The 19,129-nt window shown below is 39.0% G+C and overlaps 1 protein-coding gene across 5 annotated transcripts in view; it reads left to right on the top strand.

Moving 5' to 3' along the window:
• Positions 1-19,129, top strand: part of MGAT4A (alpha-1,3-mannosyl-glycoprotein 4-beta-N-acetylglucosaminyltransferase A) — a 105,375-nt gene that overhangs the window by 81,411 nt on the left and 4,835 nt on the right. For 3 of the 5 annotated variants that reach the window (XR_010835354.1, XM_067007135.1, XM_067007136.1), the window contains 5 exons: positions 2,461-2,568; positions 2,685-2,878; positions 4,709-4,787; positions 5,459-5,525; positions 12,761-12,873. Coding sequence is in view for 4 of the 5 variants with exons in the window: in XM_067007135.1 (XP_066863236.1) it covers positions 2,461-2,568; positions 2,685-2,878; positions 4,709-4,787; positions 5,459-5,525; positions 12,761-12,873 (561 nt within the window). In the remaining variant the exon portion in view is untranslated. Of the gene's footprint in view, positions 1-2,460; positions 2,569-2,684; positions 2,879-4,708; positions 4,788-5,458; positions 5,526-12,760; positions 12,874-13,003; positions 17,441-19,129 lie in introns of those variants that run through there. The other 2 variants (XM_067007137.1, XM_059078500.2) reach the window with 1 other exon arrangement.

Consider the following 19,129-nt stretch of genomic DNA (forward strand, 5'->3'; position numbering starts at 1 on the left):
AATATTAAGTTATCTCCACTGAAATCTTATTGTAGAAAGTAAATTAATATGTTTTTCTTGTCTAATTTGAATTGTATCTCTGGAAAATTTTTTAAAATTATTGGCTGTAAGCATAAATAAAATATGAATACACATTCTTAAAAATGAATGAGTCACTTTGACATGTAATAACAAGGAAATCTTTATTATAAGCATATGTCATTATAGTGTTGACTTATTCTCACAAATAAACATTTAATTTGATTTCACGACCTATATTCCTTAGAACAGTTTTATCATCCTATCTGCCAGTTAGTTTTTAGGACACCCTCTTCAGGTGTCTGTAAGCTATTGGTTTCTCTCTCTCTCTTTTAAAAATAACCACTTTCTTAGAGCAAATCACGGTGTGTAGTGAAATAGCAGAGTACCAGCTTTCCAACAATGACTGAACATATAAATCGATCCGATCAACTCATTTTTATGATGTAAGCCCTTACCTGTATTTTCTTTGTGATTTACGGGAATTTTTATTGTAGGACACAGAACAATTCATGTCATCTTTACATTTGTACAACACACTTGCCTTTAATTGGTCCTGTGCAGTTTTATCTAATATGGTGGTTAGGTTCTTAAGTGAGCTTGTGAGGTGAAAATCTCTGAAAGTAAAAATTAAAACCATGAAGACACATTCTTTCACCCTTCTTTCTTGGCCTGTAATTTTTCAGCTGCTTCCATTGGGATGTCACGGAAGCTGTCACCACATACTTGCTGGCTTCAGAATCACATCCCTTTGACAGTGGTCTAGGAGACCCTTCCATTCACACTTATTTCACTGAGCCTAATACCCTCAAGGTTCATCCATTTTGTTGCAGATGGAAAGATTTCATCTTTTATATGTTTGAGTAGTATTCCTGTGTGTGTGTGTGTGTGTGTGTACGTGTACACAGCACATCTTTATCCATTCATCCGTTGATGGGCACTTACGTTGTTTCCATATCATGGCTATTGTAAATAATGTTGTGATGAACATAGGGGTGCATGTGTCTTTTCTGATTAGTGTTTTCGTGTTCTTTGGATAAATACCCAGAAGTGGGATTGCTGGGTCATATGGTACTTCCTAGTTTTTTGAGGACCCTCCATACTGTTTTCCACAGTGGCTGTACCGGTTTACATTCCCACCAATAGTACCAAGCAAAGACAAACACGTAGTTACAAAAACAGAGTAGTGGTTACCAGACAGGACGGGGCAGGGGCTGAGTGGCGGGTCGAAATGGGTAAAGGGGGTCAACTGTACAGTGATGGATGGAAAGTGACTTGGTGGTGAGAACACTGTAGTGTATACAGAAGTAGAAGTATAATGTTGTGTATTTGAAACTTATATAATGTTATAAACCAACGTTACTTAAAAAAAAAAAAGCATTCACACATTCCTCCAAAGGTTTATGGACCTGCTTTGACTCTTCGGGGCGAATGTGTCATTCCTTGCCTGCGTGTTGAGTGGCAGGCTGGGCCTCAGGCACTGCTGCCTCTCCTCCTCTCTCCCCTCCCCCTCCCCACCTCCCGTCTCCTCGCTCCTCCCCTGTCCTCTCCCTCCCTTACCTTCCCTCTCCTTCCACTTGAGTGTTTTATTTGTGTAAATAAAACATACAATTTCACCTCTACTCTCCTGTTAGCAATAATGCTAATGAAGTAAACCTCTTGAGAAAAAGTAGGCATTTTAACATCCGGGAAATAATTGGAGGTCTTTCAAAGTGGAAATGTCTTATACATCTGTCTTTTTCAGTATGTTCTTGACCCAAAAGTTATAAAAGTCATTGAAAATGGAAAGGGTTTATAAAAGCATGACAAGGTAGCCATGGCTGTCCTGAAGCACTGAGCTAATGAATGCACGAGATTCCTGCCATGGCTGTAGGTCCCACACGCCATGATCACACGAGAGCGGGTTATAATCAAAAATCTGGGCCACGGGGCACTTAGAGCTGAAACACAGGTGTCCCCCAGCTGTGCTGAGTTTCATTTGTCTGTTTTGATGTTGTTTCCTTGCTCGTAGTCCACTTGCTGGCTCACGTTTTCAAATTGCTTTCATGCAACAAAATGTGCTTTTTCTTATCTGCAAATTCTTCATTATATTATCCACTTAAAGGCATTTTGTGTATTTGAACCAAACCTCTCGAGTTGGTGCATTTTAACATTAAAAGTCAAATCAATATTGACCTATTTGGAAAGGTGGTTGAAATTAAATCCTTAACTCCTCTTCCCTTGGAAGTGCTTATGTTTAATTTCCGCATCGTGTCTGTTTATCAAGTAGGTAGCAAATCTATTAATGCCTCAAAGAGGACCCTAAAAAAACACAACTTGGAATTATGAGATGAAGTTGGATTTTCTTTTCAATATTTACCTTTCTAAAGGGCTTCTCATCTTTCAGAGGAGGACAAGATTTCACTTTATAATGTAACACTAACGTTCCCGTTTAATATTTAGAAACATTGTGATCGACAGAAAGCAAATCTGCGGATTCGCTTCAGACCTTCCCTTTTCCAACACGTTGGTCTGCATTCTTCGCTAACAGGAAAAATTCAGAAACTCACGGTTGGTGATTTAATTTTAATTTTTCTCATGCACAGACAATTTGTTATCTACTGTATAATCCTTGTTCTTCTTAAGTATAAATGAGCCATATGTTGTTAATATGTCTTTCCTCCTAGGATAAAGATTACATGAAACCATTACTTCTTAAAATCCATGTAAACCCCCCTGCAGAAGTATCTACTTCTCTGAAGGTCTACCAAGGACATACACTGGAGAAAACATATATGGGGGAGGATTTCTTCTGGGCTATAACTCCAGTAGCTGGAGACTACATCCTGTTTAAATTTGACAAGCCAGTCAATGTGGAAAGGTAGGTCATTATTGAAATATAATTTGGTCTTACAGTTCAGACCTCTTATTCATAATGTGACTTATGACGGAATTTTTGGTGTATATAGCACATGCGAGCAGTCAATGCGTCCTAAATGTTGGGATTACGAAATACATTTTGTGTAACTCAGTAACAGTTTGGATATGTCGCTTACAGATATAATACCAGCATTTAGTATGTTTGATAAATCCTATTGGTATTTCTGAATGTATATTTAGTATAGAGTTTTAATACTTTTATGTAGAACTCGCCCTCAGAATCCCAAATTAGTTTTCACGTCCTTATCCTAGAATATCCCTTAAGATTTGACTGCGAGCTGGTGGATGGCCCAGCAATTTGGTTGAAATGATAAATTTGACAGACTGTGACTATTCCTATTCAGTGCTTTTGCAGGTGCTGGAAGTGCCAGTGCTTTCAGTACACCATGGAGGGATTTAAAAACCCTTTTATGTGTTTCAGCATTTCTGTTCACATTACAAAATTTGGGGACTTTTTCTCCCCATTGTTTTACTTAACAGTCACAATCCCTTCAGTCTTTCCTCAGTTTGGGGTGTGTTCCCCAGACTGTCTGTGGCATACTTCCATGTAATCCCCAGAATGTGATGCTCTGTGTTCTCCTTTGAAGGCCATTTGGTTTTTAGAATCTGCCAAAAATAATTTGGAATAATTCTCTTTAAGGTGGTCAAAACAATGCATAGCTACATGTAATGCTATTAATTTTCCTTTGTTACTCTAAACTGATTCTAAAGAGGAATTGAAGTGTAAAAATGTTATAAGCAATGGGAAGATTCACTGGCAAGACATATTAGGATACTTTTGAGTAATATTTTGCACTTACGAGTATATAATATTGGTTTTGTCGTTATTTAATGTTCATTTTTATACTGGGTAGTGGAACTCTGCCCTGTGAGGTATTGTTCACCACACTTGAGTCCTCATAGAATTAGAAATGGCACTCTTCTTTCACCTCAACAAGAATAGCCTCAAACCACATCTATGGGTTTATTTTTAGGAAATAAAAATAATTCCATCACAGAATCTGCTAAAGAGCTCATATATTAGAGATCAAACTTAGTAACAACAAATACATTTACAATAAACCTCTGTAAAATGATATTTATAATGCCCCTACTGAGGGCGCTTTTCTAGCGAAACACAGTTCTTCTAAAATGACAGTATATATGAATTTTCTTGGAGTCCATGCATAGACCCACCCCTAGGACAGAGAAAAGGGATCATTTGATTTTCACCATAACTTAGTTGCTGAGAGGGGAAAAAGCAGAAGTTGTATTTATTAATACAGAAGTGAAGTGTTAGGGAAAAAATTCTCTGTGTAACATATGTATGTGTTCATTATACAAAAATTTTAAGGTGTGAAGAGTGAGGAAAAAAATTATAACCTCAAGGATACCATTATGACCATACTGACACTTTTTTTTTTTCTTGGTAACTGTGTGCACTTTCTACTTTGAGATCGTGGTCTACATGTAATTTTATATCCTATATTATCCAGTATACTCTGTCATACGTGATTCACAAGCATTTTAATGGCTGCATCAACAGCAACAAAACACTGTCATCTTTTTTTTTTTTTGTCAAGTACATTATTGTTATGCAGCAAACATGCCCCTCTGATAGAGGAGTAAAACCCCCTAAGGTTTTAATTTCCCTGCAACTATTCAGAACATATGATGTGCAGTCACTACAGACTTCAGCGTCGTCGACCTTATTCTGAGGCCAAGGCCCCCTTCTGAACCTTTGTCAAGGATAGTCTGACTATATTTTTTATTTTTATGTTTGTCTTCTCAGTTATTTGTTCCATAGTGGCAACCAGGAACACCCGGGGGATATTCTGCTCAACACAACTGTAGAAGTTTTGCCTTTGAAGGTATGACTATTTTTTTCCCCTAAATTTTCCTTGAGAACTAATATTAATAGACCCGATTTGAGGCTCTTCCTGTTTAAGAAAGAAATTCTCATGATGGCAGGACCTTAGTGGTAATACCGACTTCTTTTGGCAATATAGAACACCTGGTGTGCTGTCCCATTTGCCTTCATAGAAGGGGCCTTTATTTTGTTTCCTGTTGGAAAGGAACTTGGACATTCGTACTGGGAAAATAAATGAATCATTATTTTACTTTAATGTTTACTTGCTGTTTGTATTTTGAGTCCCAAAACACCATGCAGTTTTGATGCCTGTTGAATAATATAGAAAGTTAATTTATTGGTCTCTAAGGAATGCTTAATTTCTTTCGCGTTAACACACAGTTCTTTACTTCTGTATATTTTTAATAGAAAACAGCATTCTATTAAATTGATTTAAACTGGAAATTAATTAAAATTAAAAATTTCTAGCCAACAGTATATTATATACAGATTCACATGGAGCACTTATACTGATTGATAAACCTTTTAAGGTTCAAGACTGACATGGCATTTTCTCTTTTCAGAAATAGCTGTGCCACAGATGCCACTTTTATATTTATTAAGATATATTAATAACCTAGATTTGTTTTAAATAGAAGTAATTATTTATAAGATGTTTTTGTTCTGTTTTAGAGTGAAGGTTTGGAAATCAGCAAAGAAACCAAAGACAAACGATTAGAAGATGGTTATTTCAGAATAGGTAATACCTACTTTAAACTAATAAAATGTCCTTTACTTTTCTGGACTTAGTCCTGAAGTAATTTTAAGTTCTTTTCAGACATTAGGCAGCTTCAGGATTATAAATACCAGTGTACTCTTTTATTTGTTCTCTGTGCACTTCAGTGCATACTTTTATTATTATTATCTTGACCCAACTAGGGTTTCAGGTCAAAGGTTCATTTCCTGGTTCCTCTTTCTCTCTTCATCTGCTGCTTCGGTGTTGTCACTGGTAGATAATCCACCTCCAGCTGCCTTCTGCAGTCTCGTACTGGACGATCTTAGTTGGCTGCTCTCATGATCCCAGCAGTATCCGTATGCCAGAGTCTGAGCCTTCAGTCCTGCCTCCCTCCTGAGCTTTAGATCTGTACTGAGATGCCAACTGACAAACTACGTGGAGGCCACGTAGCCATCTACCCGGAGCGTCTGTAATACGGACATTTCGTCATTGATCACCATGGTTTGTGCTGTCACGATTCATCTAGCTGCCTGAGTCTAACCTTGGGAGACACTCTGAAACCCTGCACCCACCTTCACTGTCCATAAGCATAAAATGTCTATTTGTGTCCGAATGTGCATTCACCCTACTGCAGCGATACTCTGCCTCGGTTTCCGAGCCAGTCCACCGAGCCGCTGTAGCTCCCTTGCCAAAACCTAAGTGCTTTATTAACCTGGCTGAAAACCTTAATGACCTTCCGTGATCAGATTCCTTAGCTCCCACCCACTTTCGTATCTTGTGACTTTCCTCTTATGCTTCATCTCTCCAGTCCTAAGATGTGTCCCTCTAATGCCCTGTGCTCCCAGCCATGTCTCTGTCCACTATCCCCGCCTGAAACGATGGACTGGTATTTCTCCTCCTGATGAATGCTTTCTCATCCTTTATTAACAAGTTTGGCTGCCTTCTCCTTGGCTCTTCTTACCACAGTGCATGCACCTGTTGTGTGTAATCACGTTTCGTAGCTCAGTTCTGTGCGCTCACCGTGGAAGGGGGAGGGGGCTTTGTTGCTCAAGCATCTCCTGTGATGAACGTAGGACCTGTCCTTTGATGGACATCAACTCAGTGGATGATTATATATTTTCTTTTACTTAAATTAATGCTTTTCCTAGTGGTAGGCAGAAGAGATTATTGGGCCATTAATATTGTAGGTATACAGGACAGAGGCGTTCTTAAAACTCTCTCAAGCAGTTCTACGTTTGGTGAATGTCATTCAGTGTTTGCTGTGAGGCTTGTACAATCACCCTAATTTCTATATAGCTTAGTGGATATATGAGTTTAATTATTTTCATATTTGGGTCATACTTTAGCCTACCCTAGAAATGTTCATAAGATTAGCTGTGTATACGAGACATTTATTTAACCCCATTACCCAAGAGTTATTAAATTTCTGAGAACGTTGTGTTCTAGGTTATGAAAGTAGCATAGGAAATAGAGACATTTATATGATTGCAGTAATTTGAAGATAATGACCACCTAAAACATCAACTCATACATATTTAGAACTGGAAGAGAACTGATGGGTGGTCAGACCTAGGACCTTGTGTAACAAAAGTGTGCATCAGAAACAAAAGCAGCTGATTTTTTTTCAAGTTCATATAAAAAAATTCTGCTCCCTTAAGAAGTATGCTGTAGCTAAATGGTGTGTGAGGGGATCTGCAGACCTTTTTCTAGTGAGACAACCATAACTGGTGAAAGGTATTTTTTTAGAAAAGTACAGCAGATAGAGAAACATTAACTCGTGAAGTCTGTATCTCAGTAACAGCATTAAGAGTCTGTGGCATTGGAGCCCTGACCCGCTTATAAACCCACGCTGACCAAGCTCAGTGACTCAGAAGCTCTACTCTGCGTGTCCAGCCAAAAACACGGACTCCCTCTCCCACCAGCCCCCACTCCAGGGCTGCGGTATCTCACCAGGAAGGGCAGGCCACCAGCATCTGTCACCTCCCCAGCTCCCTATTGCAGAAGCTCTGTTCCAGACATGAGCAGCCTAAAAATCTGAGGCTCCTTTCCTCCACCTATAACTTCCGTTCATCAGGCGAACCTTTGCTGCAGGCACGGCAGGGTGAGAATCCTTGGCCCTGATCACCTCCCCCAGCCCACTGGTCCCCGCACACGGGAGAGGTCAGCCAGGACACGAAGGGCTACTGCTACAACCCAGTGCTCTGCTTGTAAAGCAGGGGTGTCACTTTAGCAGGGAGGTGGGCTGCTGTCCCTGCCAGGGGTCCTGAGCAGTGGTGCAGAGGTTTTCTCCAGGGGAGAGGCAGGCCATCAGAGAGCTCTGTAGCGCACCCTAAGGGGACTGCCTTACTTGAAACAGAACTTGGGGAAGTTCAAGCCCAAGGGCGCTGTGGAACATGATGGAGATTTTGGTGGTAAACACGAGGAGACTGGTAGCTACATTCAAGCTAAACTGTAGCCCATCCAGAAGTCTGACAGAGAGAACCAGAGAAAGAGGTAGCTAATAAGAGCCCTCTTGGGTGGGACAAGCCACAAAGACTGGCGCTACAAAGGGACCTGGATTCAGTAGGATCAGACGGTGCAGCAACTTATGCCCAAAGGCATTGCTGGGAACAGTAGACAACCAGCCGGCAGTTAGTAGAGACCTGATGGGTGAAGGTGGGGTTGGCTGGATGGCTGTGGCATAGTCACTAAGGACAGTCCTGTGAAAGAAATACCAGCTTTATTAGTAGGTTAAAATTACGAGACAGCAGCAGCAGAAGAGCCTTTCACAGAGAAACACTGGAAGAAGGAATGGACCCCTGTCTGGGTAGCAGAAGGGCGTCCACAGAGGGCAGGACCTTGGAAGTCCCTCCTAATGCCAGGGGTTGGGGATTCCAGTCACTCTTTAGTCATTTCCTCCTTCATTTCCCCCTTCTTTTTTTTTATCTTTTAATGCTTACCTATCAGACCATTGGGTTAAGGACAAAAGTTAAATTTGTTGTTTGGAAAGTTAATACATGTACATGGCACAAATTTAAGAGGGTAAACTTGTCTCCTTCCCTCTTCTTTCCCCTCCTACCCGGTGCTTCCCAGAGGCAATTGCTATAATGATTGGTATTCTTCTAGAAGTATCTATTCATAAATAAAAATATTTGAGTATATTCTTCAAAAACACACAGTCACATATAAATGGTAACATACTCTACAGCCTTGTTCTACATCTTGTTTATTCGCTGAACAAAATACATATGTGCATATGGAGGATGAACATTTTTTAAAAATTGTAAATATTTCAGATGGACAGAAGGATACAACTAATAATGTAATGGATATCAGTGTATGCAGCTTAAGATTGGCCAGTTCAGTTGCTCTTCCCTAATTATCTTCTTTCCCCACCCACCCAAGGGTAGCTACTATCCTAAATTTCGTGGTTGCCATTTCCATACATGCTTTTACTACATGTGTGTGATGTGTCCCTGAATAATGCAGTCTTATTTCGCTTGTTTTGAAATTTGATATGATGACATTCTGTAGAGTCTACAGTTTGCTTTTTTCTCTCACCATTGTGATACTCAAGCATGTGGATGTGTGTATCTATGGCTTATTCATTTTCATTGCTGTATAGATCTCCATGGATGAATATATTGCTGTCTGTTCTGTTTGGTCATAAAGTTTGTTTCCATCTTTTCACTGGCCTGAACACTTAGGCACATGTATGAGTTTCTCTACAGTGTATTCTTAGGAATGGAAGTAAGTCACAACTGCATTATCTACAACTTTACTTCGTTCTTTCTATTCTTTCTTCAGTCTTTTAATGGGCTGCCTAATATTCCCTTGTATTAGCATATTGTAATTAAATTAGCCACTCTTCTAATCATGGGCACTTAGATTGTTCGCAGTTTTTGCTGCAGTACGTACATGCTTTTTGCACATGTGAGAGTTTATCTGCAGCATAAAATTGCTGGGTGAGAGTGTTTTAATGAGGCCAGTTATATAATTTGCTAATTATTTTTCTAATTAAATGAGCTCATCAGGTGACAGATTCAGATACATTATAAGTTAAAATGTTTCAAGTTCCACAGCATTTTTCAGCCCTGAATTCCCTTTCCAACTCAATATTAAATAATACTTTTTTTGTAGCATACATTCCCTACCCCAGTCCAGCGCCAAATAAGGACATACTTTTATGAAATAAGTATTAATTTTTTAAAAATAAAAACATTACTTTGGGAGTTCATAAGTTGAATATTTCCTGTACAAATGAAAATGAACTTTCTCCAGCATGGTTTTTCAATTTGAATGTATCTTATCTTACTATGAGCAGCCTAGTCAATATATTTTAAGACTCTAGGATTGACACATAATTTAACAGTTAGCTAACGACAGCCCATGGGCCAAATGTGGCCCACTGCTTGTTTCCTAATAGCCTGTAAGTGAAGAATGTAGAAATGTTTTTCATTGTTTATTTTCATTTTTAAATGGTTGAAAAAATAAAAAGAATAGTAATATATTGTGACATGTAAAAACTAGAAAATATTCAAATTTCAGTGTCCATGAATAGAGTTTCTTTTAACACAGCTATGCTCACTTGTTTATGTGTTGTCTGTGTGCTTTCATGCTACAACAGCAGAGGTAAGTGAGCAGTTGCAAAAGAGATGGCGGTAGTGCTCTCAGTGCTTTGAATTGCTGCTCAGTGCACTACAAATAGCTTGGATGCATTATAATTTGACAGTGTTTGAAGTGCCACACACATAACTCTACTGTGACATTTAAAAAAAATTACCAGTGATTACCCTTCATGTCAAAACAGGAAAAGTGGACTTTGAATGTTGTGCTTTTTAACACAGTGGAATATGGGTTGTTTTACAAAATTAGATGGCAGGTTATGTGGTTATTATGCAGTGACACAAGAGCTGTGCTAAAGAGTACATTACCACTACTAAGCACTCACAACAATATCCCCAACTCACAGGAAAGCAATGGTCAGAAAAATTAGAAGATTTAAAATATGATATCTCATCACTGAGAATTTCTTCACAAAAATAAAAGATTCAAATGACACTGTAACCAAAGTGAGTTTCAAACTGGCTCATGTGTTAGCCAAGCAAGAAAACCATTTACCAATGATGAGTTAATTAAATCATGTTTAACTACAGCAGATATGTGTGCCCAGAAGATAAACTCATTTCGGACCATTAGGCTTTCAGCAATAACTATTACTTGACGAGTTGGGGACTTTGGGAATAATATAGTAGTCAAAAAGCAATGCAAATTATTTGAGCAGTTTTCCTTGGCTCTTGGTGAGTTGACAGATATTACTGATACTGCCTAGTTATTTGGAGTCAATGCCAGGTTTGAAGTGACTGAAGAATTGGGCTCTGTGAATAGTCTGTAGAGAAAAAGTACAGGCAAGAATGTTTTCAAACCAGTTGAGGAAACACAAAGTTCGTACAAACTGAAGTGGAATCTGCTAGGATGTTTTACAATGACTGGTGGTGAAAATATGTGTGGAGGAGAAGAAGGCTTAGATGGACAGATTTACAAAGCTTGCAGCAATGTATGGTGTTTAAAGCCTATGGTTATGTTATTATTCATCAGCAGGTGCTTTACAGAGAGTATTTGAGTCTGTCGTGTATCATTAATTTATTGAGCCAGTAGTGTTGCCAGTGAACTTTACTTACTGTCATTGACTTCATCAACATCAGTTCTGTGAATTTTTGTCAGAAATAGAACTGAATATCCTGACTTGCCCCACCACACAGCAGTTCTGGGGCTTAGCAGTGATAAAATTTTATTGTGGGGTGTGTTTTTTTGGGGGGGGGGTTTGTTTAGTTTTAGCTCTGAAATAAGATTGAAAATTTTCCAAGTGAGAACTGCCCTCAACCACTATTATCTCTTTGAGAATTAGTTTTTACTTCAGACTTGTTAATGTTTCTTAATGAATTCAACCTAAAAGTACAAGACAAAGCAGTGCTTATGGGCAAAACTTATATTGCATTCAGGTCACTTTGATGACTATTAATGTTATTTGAATTGCAAGTAATAATATCAAGCTAATTAAGGAGCTTCCCCCAACCTCTGATTGAAAGTGATTCATCTGCAATGTAATGATGAGGCAGATATCAAAGAGAAGATTCTAATAGAATTTTACACAGATACCTTCCAAGTCATGGACATGCTCCATTAAAGTCATGTGCTTGTGGATTAATAACAGTATTTGCAGTAAGTATCTAGGCTGTGTGAAAGGAAGCATTCAAGATGAAATATATCAAATCTCATTATAGATCCACATTAACAGATGAACATTTGCAATCGATTTCGATAAGGAACACTAACTTTGAATACCAGTTAATTTAAGTATTATCCTCCCATAAGGAATTACATGCTCCTTAGTATTAGCAGAAAAAAAAAACTTAGTTGTTATTACATTTTGAATTTCATCAATAAAAATTTTGTGAAACTTAGTTTTCTCCTTTTCTATACAAGTACCTGGATGATATTCTTTTTTTTTTTTTTTGGATGATATTCTTAGATGCCCTCTTGACCCACAAATCTCCAAATATTTACTATCTGCCCTTTTTAGGAAGTTTGCCTATCCCTGGCTTAGAGCAGTGTGGCTCAGAACAAACCATTTTCCTGTCACTTTTTCTGTAGCATTTTTGTTTTGTTTTCTTGCTGTTTCCTCACAGCAAGAAAAATTGAGTACTGAGCATGTTATCTTCTATAGAACTTCTTGGTCCTTATCCTTTTTGAGAGCTTTTTGAGCTTATCATTTATAATGGAGTTTTATGTTGGAACTGCCTTGAGAGGAGGTATCACTTTTTAATTCCGTCTAGATGTGACCTTGGAAACTGCTCAAGGCCAACTGTTGTGAGTCTAATTAAAGTTCTGAAATTTGTTACTATTGACTTAATCCTCAAAGTGGTCAGACTGAAAGATGGTACAGAGTATATTTTGTAAGGTTTGTAAGTCACGTTTTGCTAAAGACTTGTGTGTTAGTTGATGTAAGAACAAATATATTTGGTTTTTCTTAATTTGCAATAAGAAAATATATAGCTCTGCCTCTTTAAATAGGTTGCTTCTAATGTTTTTAAGCATATACTACTTCATGAAACGTTTAAAAGTTGAATAAAGGTAGAAAGAAGGAAAAAAAATTCACTCATGTTCTTTGTGTAAAACATCCACTAGAAATATTTTGGCGTTTTCCTTCCCTGCCTTAAGTCAGTGATAATTTATGTGTGTTTCAGTCTACCCAATGAGTGTTGATCTTTACTTTGAAGGGAAATTTGAGAATGGTGTTGCAGAAGGAATGGTGGATCCCAACCTAAACCCCATCTCAGCATTCCGACTTTCAGTTATTCAGAATTCTGCTGTTTGGGCCATTCTTAATGAGGTAAGACAATATATTAAAGTCAGTGAAACTGCTTAGATTCTACATTTTTTACAGCATTTGGATTTCATAATTAAGACCTTTTTGGAATTGAAAATTGCCATTTCATGCTGTTCACTATCTTGTATTTCAGATTCATATTAAAAAAGTCACAAACTGACTTATCTCCTAAGAAACCAACACATTTTTTCCCTGTGAATTTGTTGATTAAAGATGGCTGAGCATGTACTGTTTTTTGGTAACTTGAATTCTACCTCTTGTGAAATCTACTGTAGATAAGATGATTGTCATTTCCACTTGGAAAATGAATCTTCCATGGATAATTGTATTCATTCGAACCTAAGCTGTCCTCCAGTTTTAACTTGACTCAGACATTTTACAGTTATGACAGCCTGTTAATATGACTTGTACTATTTTGGTATTATACTAATACATAAGAGTTGTACATATTGTTACATTCCTTAAAATTTGAGAAAAATTAATGTTAAATACATTTTATGAAGGGGGTACTTTTGAAGTTCATTTATTTTACTATTATAGACCCTCTTTTATAGATTATCAGGGATATTATATATATATATATATATATATACACACACAAATATACATAAAATGCTACGGAGTTAATTTATTAGAAACACTTAAGAAGTACATATTTTTGTGCAGTAAATTTTTGAATCAATACTTTTTTTGAAAACCAGTTTCCTTGCTTTTTTAAGTTCTTTCTATATTTTTCTTTGGAAATGCAAACATTACAAGTTAATGCCATTTTTCAAATGCACTGCCATTTAAGAATGATTCTAGATTGATTTCCTAACTGAAGTACTTTTATAATCACAGTGATTCTGAACAAAATATTTTCAAAGGCATTTGTCATTCCTTCAAGCCAAGATTTTAAAGACCAATGTCCTTCTTGAGGGTTATTTTACTATACTATGTATGGTGTGTAGCCACAAAAAATCAGTCTGATAAATTTTAATGTGCAGGGGTGATGCATTTCAACCCAAATTATCATAGACTGAAGTCATTACATTTCCTTTGATATGTAAAATGACAAACTCTTCTCTTTTAATCTTTGTCTTTAATCCATGAATTAGAGGCATTTTCTCTTTCCTTGATGCTTTTATATCTGCACTCCGTGAGTTCTGACAAAATGTTTTCTAGGTAATGCTATTGTATGAGTCATAATTGGTTTAATTTTAAAGAAAATCAAAATTGTAATGTTGGTTTTTTGGTGAAAGGTATTGTAACAGTTGTATGTTTTTCCAAAATAATTTATTCTATTGCATTATGAACTTGTAAGTAAATTCACATCTGAAGAGTATTTATTGCTCTTAAACATGCAATTCCAAATGATATCACTACTATAAACAAAACTATTATCAGCCTTAGCAATCGGTGATCTTTACAAAAGTCTTTTACGTTTACAAAATTATGAATTATCAACATCAGTTCCCAACCAGCCTGGTGTCCTCAGGTGGGTTGCAGGCGGTTACAGGTTACAGAGCTTGAATCTCCTGAGCTTTCAGAGTAGCCAGTGGCTGAGGCCTCTGGCAGCTGGAGGTTCTAGCTGGTTGCCTTTAGCCTGGAGGAGCGTCACCTGGTTACCCAGCAGGCTGACCATACAGCTTCTAGACAGCCTTGTTTTCTGTGCAGGGTTATGCACTGAAAAAGGTTGGGAAACACTGATAGGGTACAATTATTTCCATTACTCCATATTTGAATAATTCTTAGTTATTTTTTTTTATTTTATTTTTTATTTTTTGCGTTATGCGGGCCTCTCACCGTTGTGGCCTCTCCCGTTGCGGAGCACAGGCTCTGGACGCGCAGGCCCAGCGGCCACGGCTCACGGGCCCAGCCGCTCCGCGGCACGTGGGATCTTCCCGGACCGGGGCACGAACCCGTGTCCCCCACATCGGCAAGCGGATTCTCAACCACTGTGCCACCAGGGAAGCCCCAATTACTTTTCTTGATTAAAATGTTACATGTTGCCAACAATGATTTCTTTATGTCCGAGTCCAGTTAAAAATTTTTATTGAGGTTTTTAAATTTTACTTTCTATTTTCTTTAATCTACGTTTTATTTCCTTCTCAAATCTCCTTGGCCCAGCGCCTAACAGGGAAATGTCACTGCAAAAGCATAAACCTTTCATTACAAAATTGTGGCACCAGCTTCACATACTAAATTACTGCTGTAACAAATAAGTATCAGGAGGTAAAAATCTGGAGGAATCCCCGTGTTTCCCTGCTTCCCAAGTAGCTAACTCTGATTTGAGGAAGAAAGGCCAAGCTCTGAGAGTCTAGGGAGGTGACAGTAATTGCAGCTCCTGGCCATCTGTTGGGGTATCTCGGTCTTGAGACTGAGCCGTACCCAGCCAGCTTCGTCCTGTTTTTGTGCTCAGTCTCCCCTCCCAGGCTTAGCTCATCCCTCCTGTTCCTGAGAAGACTTTCAGCCAGATCTTACCCATCTTTCAAGGACTCTCCTGCGCACTCCTTCCTCCCCGTGGATTTGTTACCAGTGCCTCGATGAGCCCAGAACAGTGCTTGCCACGTGGCAGGTGCCCAGGCAGCGTCTGGGGAAGGGGACCAGCTGTTCCAGCCCACACTCCTCTTTCTTCTTCTTAATTCTCTTTACCTACTGTCCTTGCCACACACACACACACACACACACACACACTCAGCTGTCTAGTTTGTTTGTGGTGTGTGTGCACATACACGTAATCACTCTGGCCAAACGTCAGGCTCCTGCAGCCAAGCCTGTAAGACATGCTTCCTAGTTTCCTCTGCTGCACAGGTGCTCACGGACCCTCGTGTTAGCTGCGCTCTCCTTTCCCCCAGTTTCCACTAGACAGTTAGAAGCAGCCAGGCTTGCCTCAAGCAAGCGATTATAGTGGTTCCCCTTAAGAGTCAGGGACTAAAGTATTGGGACAGAAGATGAGGGGACCTGGAACGAGAGAAAGTACATACTTGACCTTGAGTGGACACTGAACCACTTTTACCCAGAGTGAGTGGGGAAAAGTACAAATGGCGGGACTCATTTTATTTTATTTTTTGTTTTTTTTGTTGCGGTACGCGGGCCTCTCACTGTTGCGGCCTCTCCCGTTGCGGAGCACAGGCTCCGGACGCGCAGGCTCAGCGGCCATGGCTCACGGGCCCAGCCGCTCCGCGGCACGTGGGATCTTCCCGGACCGGGGCACGAACCGGTGTCCCGTGCGTCGGCAGGCGGACTCTCAACCACTGCGCCACCAGGGAAGCGCCTAATTTTATTTTTATATATGTATATGGTATGATGTCTCTGGAGCTGCACTGTCCTCTACACTAGCTACTGGACACAGGGTGGCTATTTAAGTTTAAATTAATAAAACATTCAGCTCCTCAGTCACACTAGCTCCCTATGGCTAGTGGCCACTGAGTTAAACAGCACAGATATAGAACATCTCCATCATCACAGAAAGTTCTGTAGCACAGCACTGTGTCAAGAGTGCTAATATGAACATTTTAGAATCCAGAATGATGAATTCCCATCATGAGGCTAAAAGCAGACATGCAGAATATATCGTAGTGCAAATGATGATGAGTATTTTGGGTGAGAAGAGAAGGCTGAGGACCTAATTCCAGGATTCTACGATCCACTTTCTAAGTTCTTGAAGTCTCATGCATTCTTTACAGCATTCACTGTCCCTACTGTGTAGTCCGAAAAGAGTGACAACTTGAGGATGAGGTTCCAAAGCTTGTGTGATTGACAAGCTTTGGAAAATGTAAATGCACATGGATTTAGTACACAGCCTCTAAACATGTATGTGAAGGTTAATTCAGCTGTTGGAGATGTCTTTGAACAAGCTTTTTAAGTCAATTGCATTAAATAGTAAATAGAAGGTGTTATTTTAAAAACTTCAGCAACGCTATGGAGGCTTCTTTTAAATATGTCATAATAATGAAAAAAGTTGTCTTCCAACAATGCTGTCCTCAAAGACAGGTGTGGTTATATGGAAACAGCATGTTTGGAGAGATTGCTCTAATTAATAGCAGTGAATGTTTGTAGCAGCCAGAATTCCATGGATGACCCCCCCCCCCCCCCCCCGCCCAATGACTTTGTATATCCTAACCCTTTGAGTATGTGTGGAACCTGTGAGTATGATTCATAATTATGTTGTACAGCAAAAAGGAGATTATCTGGGGACAGCTAATCTAATCAGGCAAGCCCTTTAAAAGCAGAGTTTTCTCAGGCTGTCAGCAGAGGTCAGATTCAAAACAGGACTTGCAGCACCATGGCTGGTTTAAGATGGAGGCGGCCACATGAGAAGGAATGCAGATGGTCTTAAGGAGCTGAGAGGCCCCAGCTGACAGCCAAGAGAATGGAAACTGCAGTCCTGCAGCCACAGGAACTGAACTCAGCCACCAACTGGAAGGAGTGTGCAGGTGGACTCTCCTCCAGCAGCTAAGAGCTCAGCCCCTCCAACACCGGATTCCAGCCATGTGAATCTCTAGGCAGAGAGCTCAGTCCTGCCTGCCTGGACTTCTGGCCTACAGAGTTGTGAGATAATAAATGGGTGTTGTTTTACGCTTTTAAATTTGCCGTGATTTTATGCAGCAATAGAAAATGAATACGACATTTAAAAGAGGTGAAGCGGAGAAGGCTTCCTACCTGATTCCCTCTGGTATGTTGGGTATTTCTTGATAAACTTATGAATAAAGTCTTGCACTAGCAGATCATATACACAGGCCTCATCTGGGATTCTCTCCCAGAGACCTCAGTTAATCCTCTTTGGAAGGTTGTTGGCAAAAACTTGCAGCACTTTTGTAGCGTTTCATGAGGGAACCGCTAGCATGAGATTGCAGGAGCAGGATCCAGTGAGTAAGGAATCTTTTTCCTGGAATAGGTGTCACTTTGTTAAGGCTGCTCTGAGCCTGTCAGTTATTTAAGAATGAGGAACAGTGGTATTTTAAGACATTAAGAGAAAAAAAAAATATGCTTTTATGTAGAGACCAAATAATCTACTCTGTATTGAAGGACTTCTTTTTTTATTTTAACCAAAATTTATAGTCTAAGCACAGATCAAATCGTATACGTGCTGACGAAATTTTTGTACTTAGGGAATACTTTTCAAAATACTTCTCTGCTTCCAAGCCATTAATTGCTAATGAAGTTTAATTTTGATTTGTCCATTACTTTTTGTGCTTCTTTTACTATACTGCTATAGCCTTGATGTAAGAGCTGAGCTAAAAGAAAGAGAATGAGAGGCTAACATTATCGAAGGTCAGAAATCTGAGTCATAATCATATCTGAGATCCTAAGGGAACTCTGACATCTGATCTCTTTAAAGAAAAGGAAACTTCTCAAAGCTATGTAGCAGTGTTCATAGTGTATGAAATTTAGGTTGATAGTTGTAAATTATTAATTATTAATCTTAACAGATATATGCCATGATAACTAACATGCTTACTTTATTTCTTCAATGCATGTGAACCTACAGTGCTGAAGAGACCACTACTACAGTATTACCAAAAAAAAAAAAACAACAAAGGATTTGTTATATATATATACATATATATACCCATATCATCAATGCTTATATAGAAACTCTTCTCTTCTTACCTGAAACACGTGCTTCACCTGTTTGGGCACTAGCTAGAGCATTTCCAGAGGAACAAACAAGAAAGAGCTGGCACTCCAGTTATGTGTGAGTTGAGAATTTAGATGTTCAAAAATGTGAACTGAACGTTGAATGGGAAACACTGTGTGGAAAAACGTTAGGAACAGTGGTGCTAAAATTGTTCTAAACGAAGGATTGCGTGTTGGGGGGAACGTTCAATACTCTTGGACACTAGGGAAGCTGTTTAATATGTCACTTGCTCCTAGTGGCTTCATGGTATTAGTAATCAGCAAATTGCCCTGCAATCAAAGGTTTGATACTTTAGTTTGATTAGCATTCCATTATTTATTTGAAATATTCAGTGTTGGCTGAAATTGGGTGAAAATACCTTTTGAAGACATAGTCTCTGAGCCTTAAAAATGGTGTATATCGACAGTACTGTCAGATGCACTGCCAGCAGAGTTGATACTTTTCATTTCAGTGTAGACAGTCACGTTTTCTAAGACAGATTTAGAAGTCAGCTGATTAATAAACTGTAACAGTTGTTTCATTTACGGAATGAAAAACCGAAGCATTTCTCCTTGAGAACCACCTTTGTTTGGAAAGGCTGTCTGTGTAATCGGGGTGTTTCTGGAAGCACCCCTGGGAGAAGCTGCCCGAGGAGCT

Source organism: Kogia breviceps, chromosome 11 (assembly GCF_026419965.1).
Source record: "Kogia breviceps isolate mKogBre1 chromosome 11, mKogBre1 haplotype 1, whole genome shotgun sequence".
NCBI lineage: Eukaryota > Metazoa > Chordata > Mammalia > Artiodactyla > Physeteridae > Kogia > Kogia breviceps.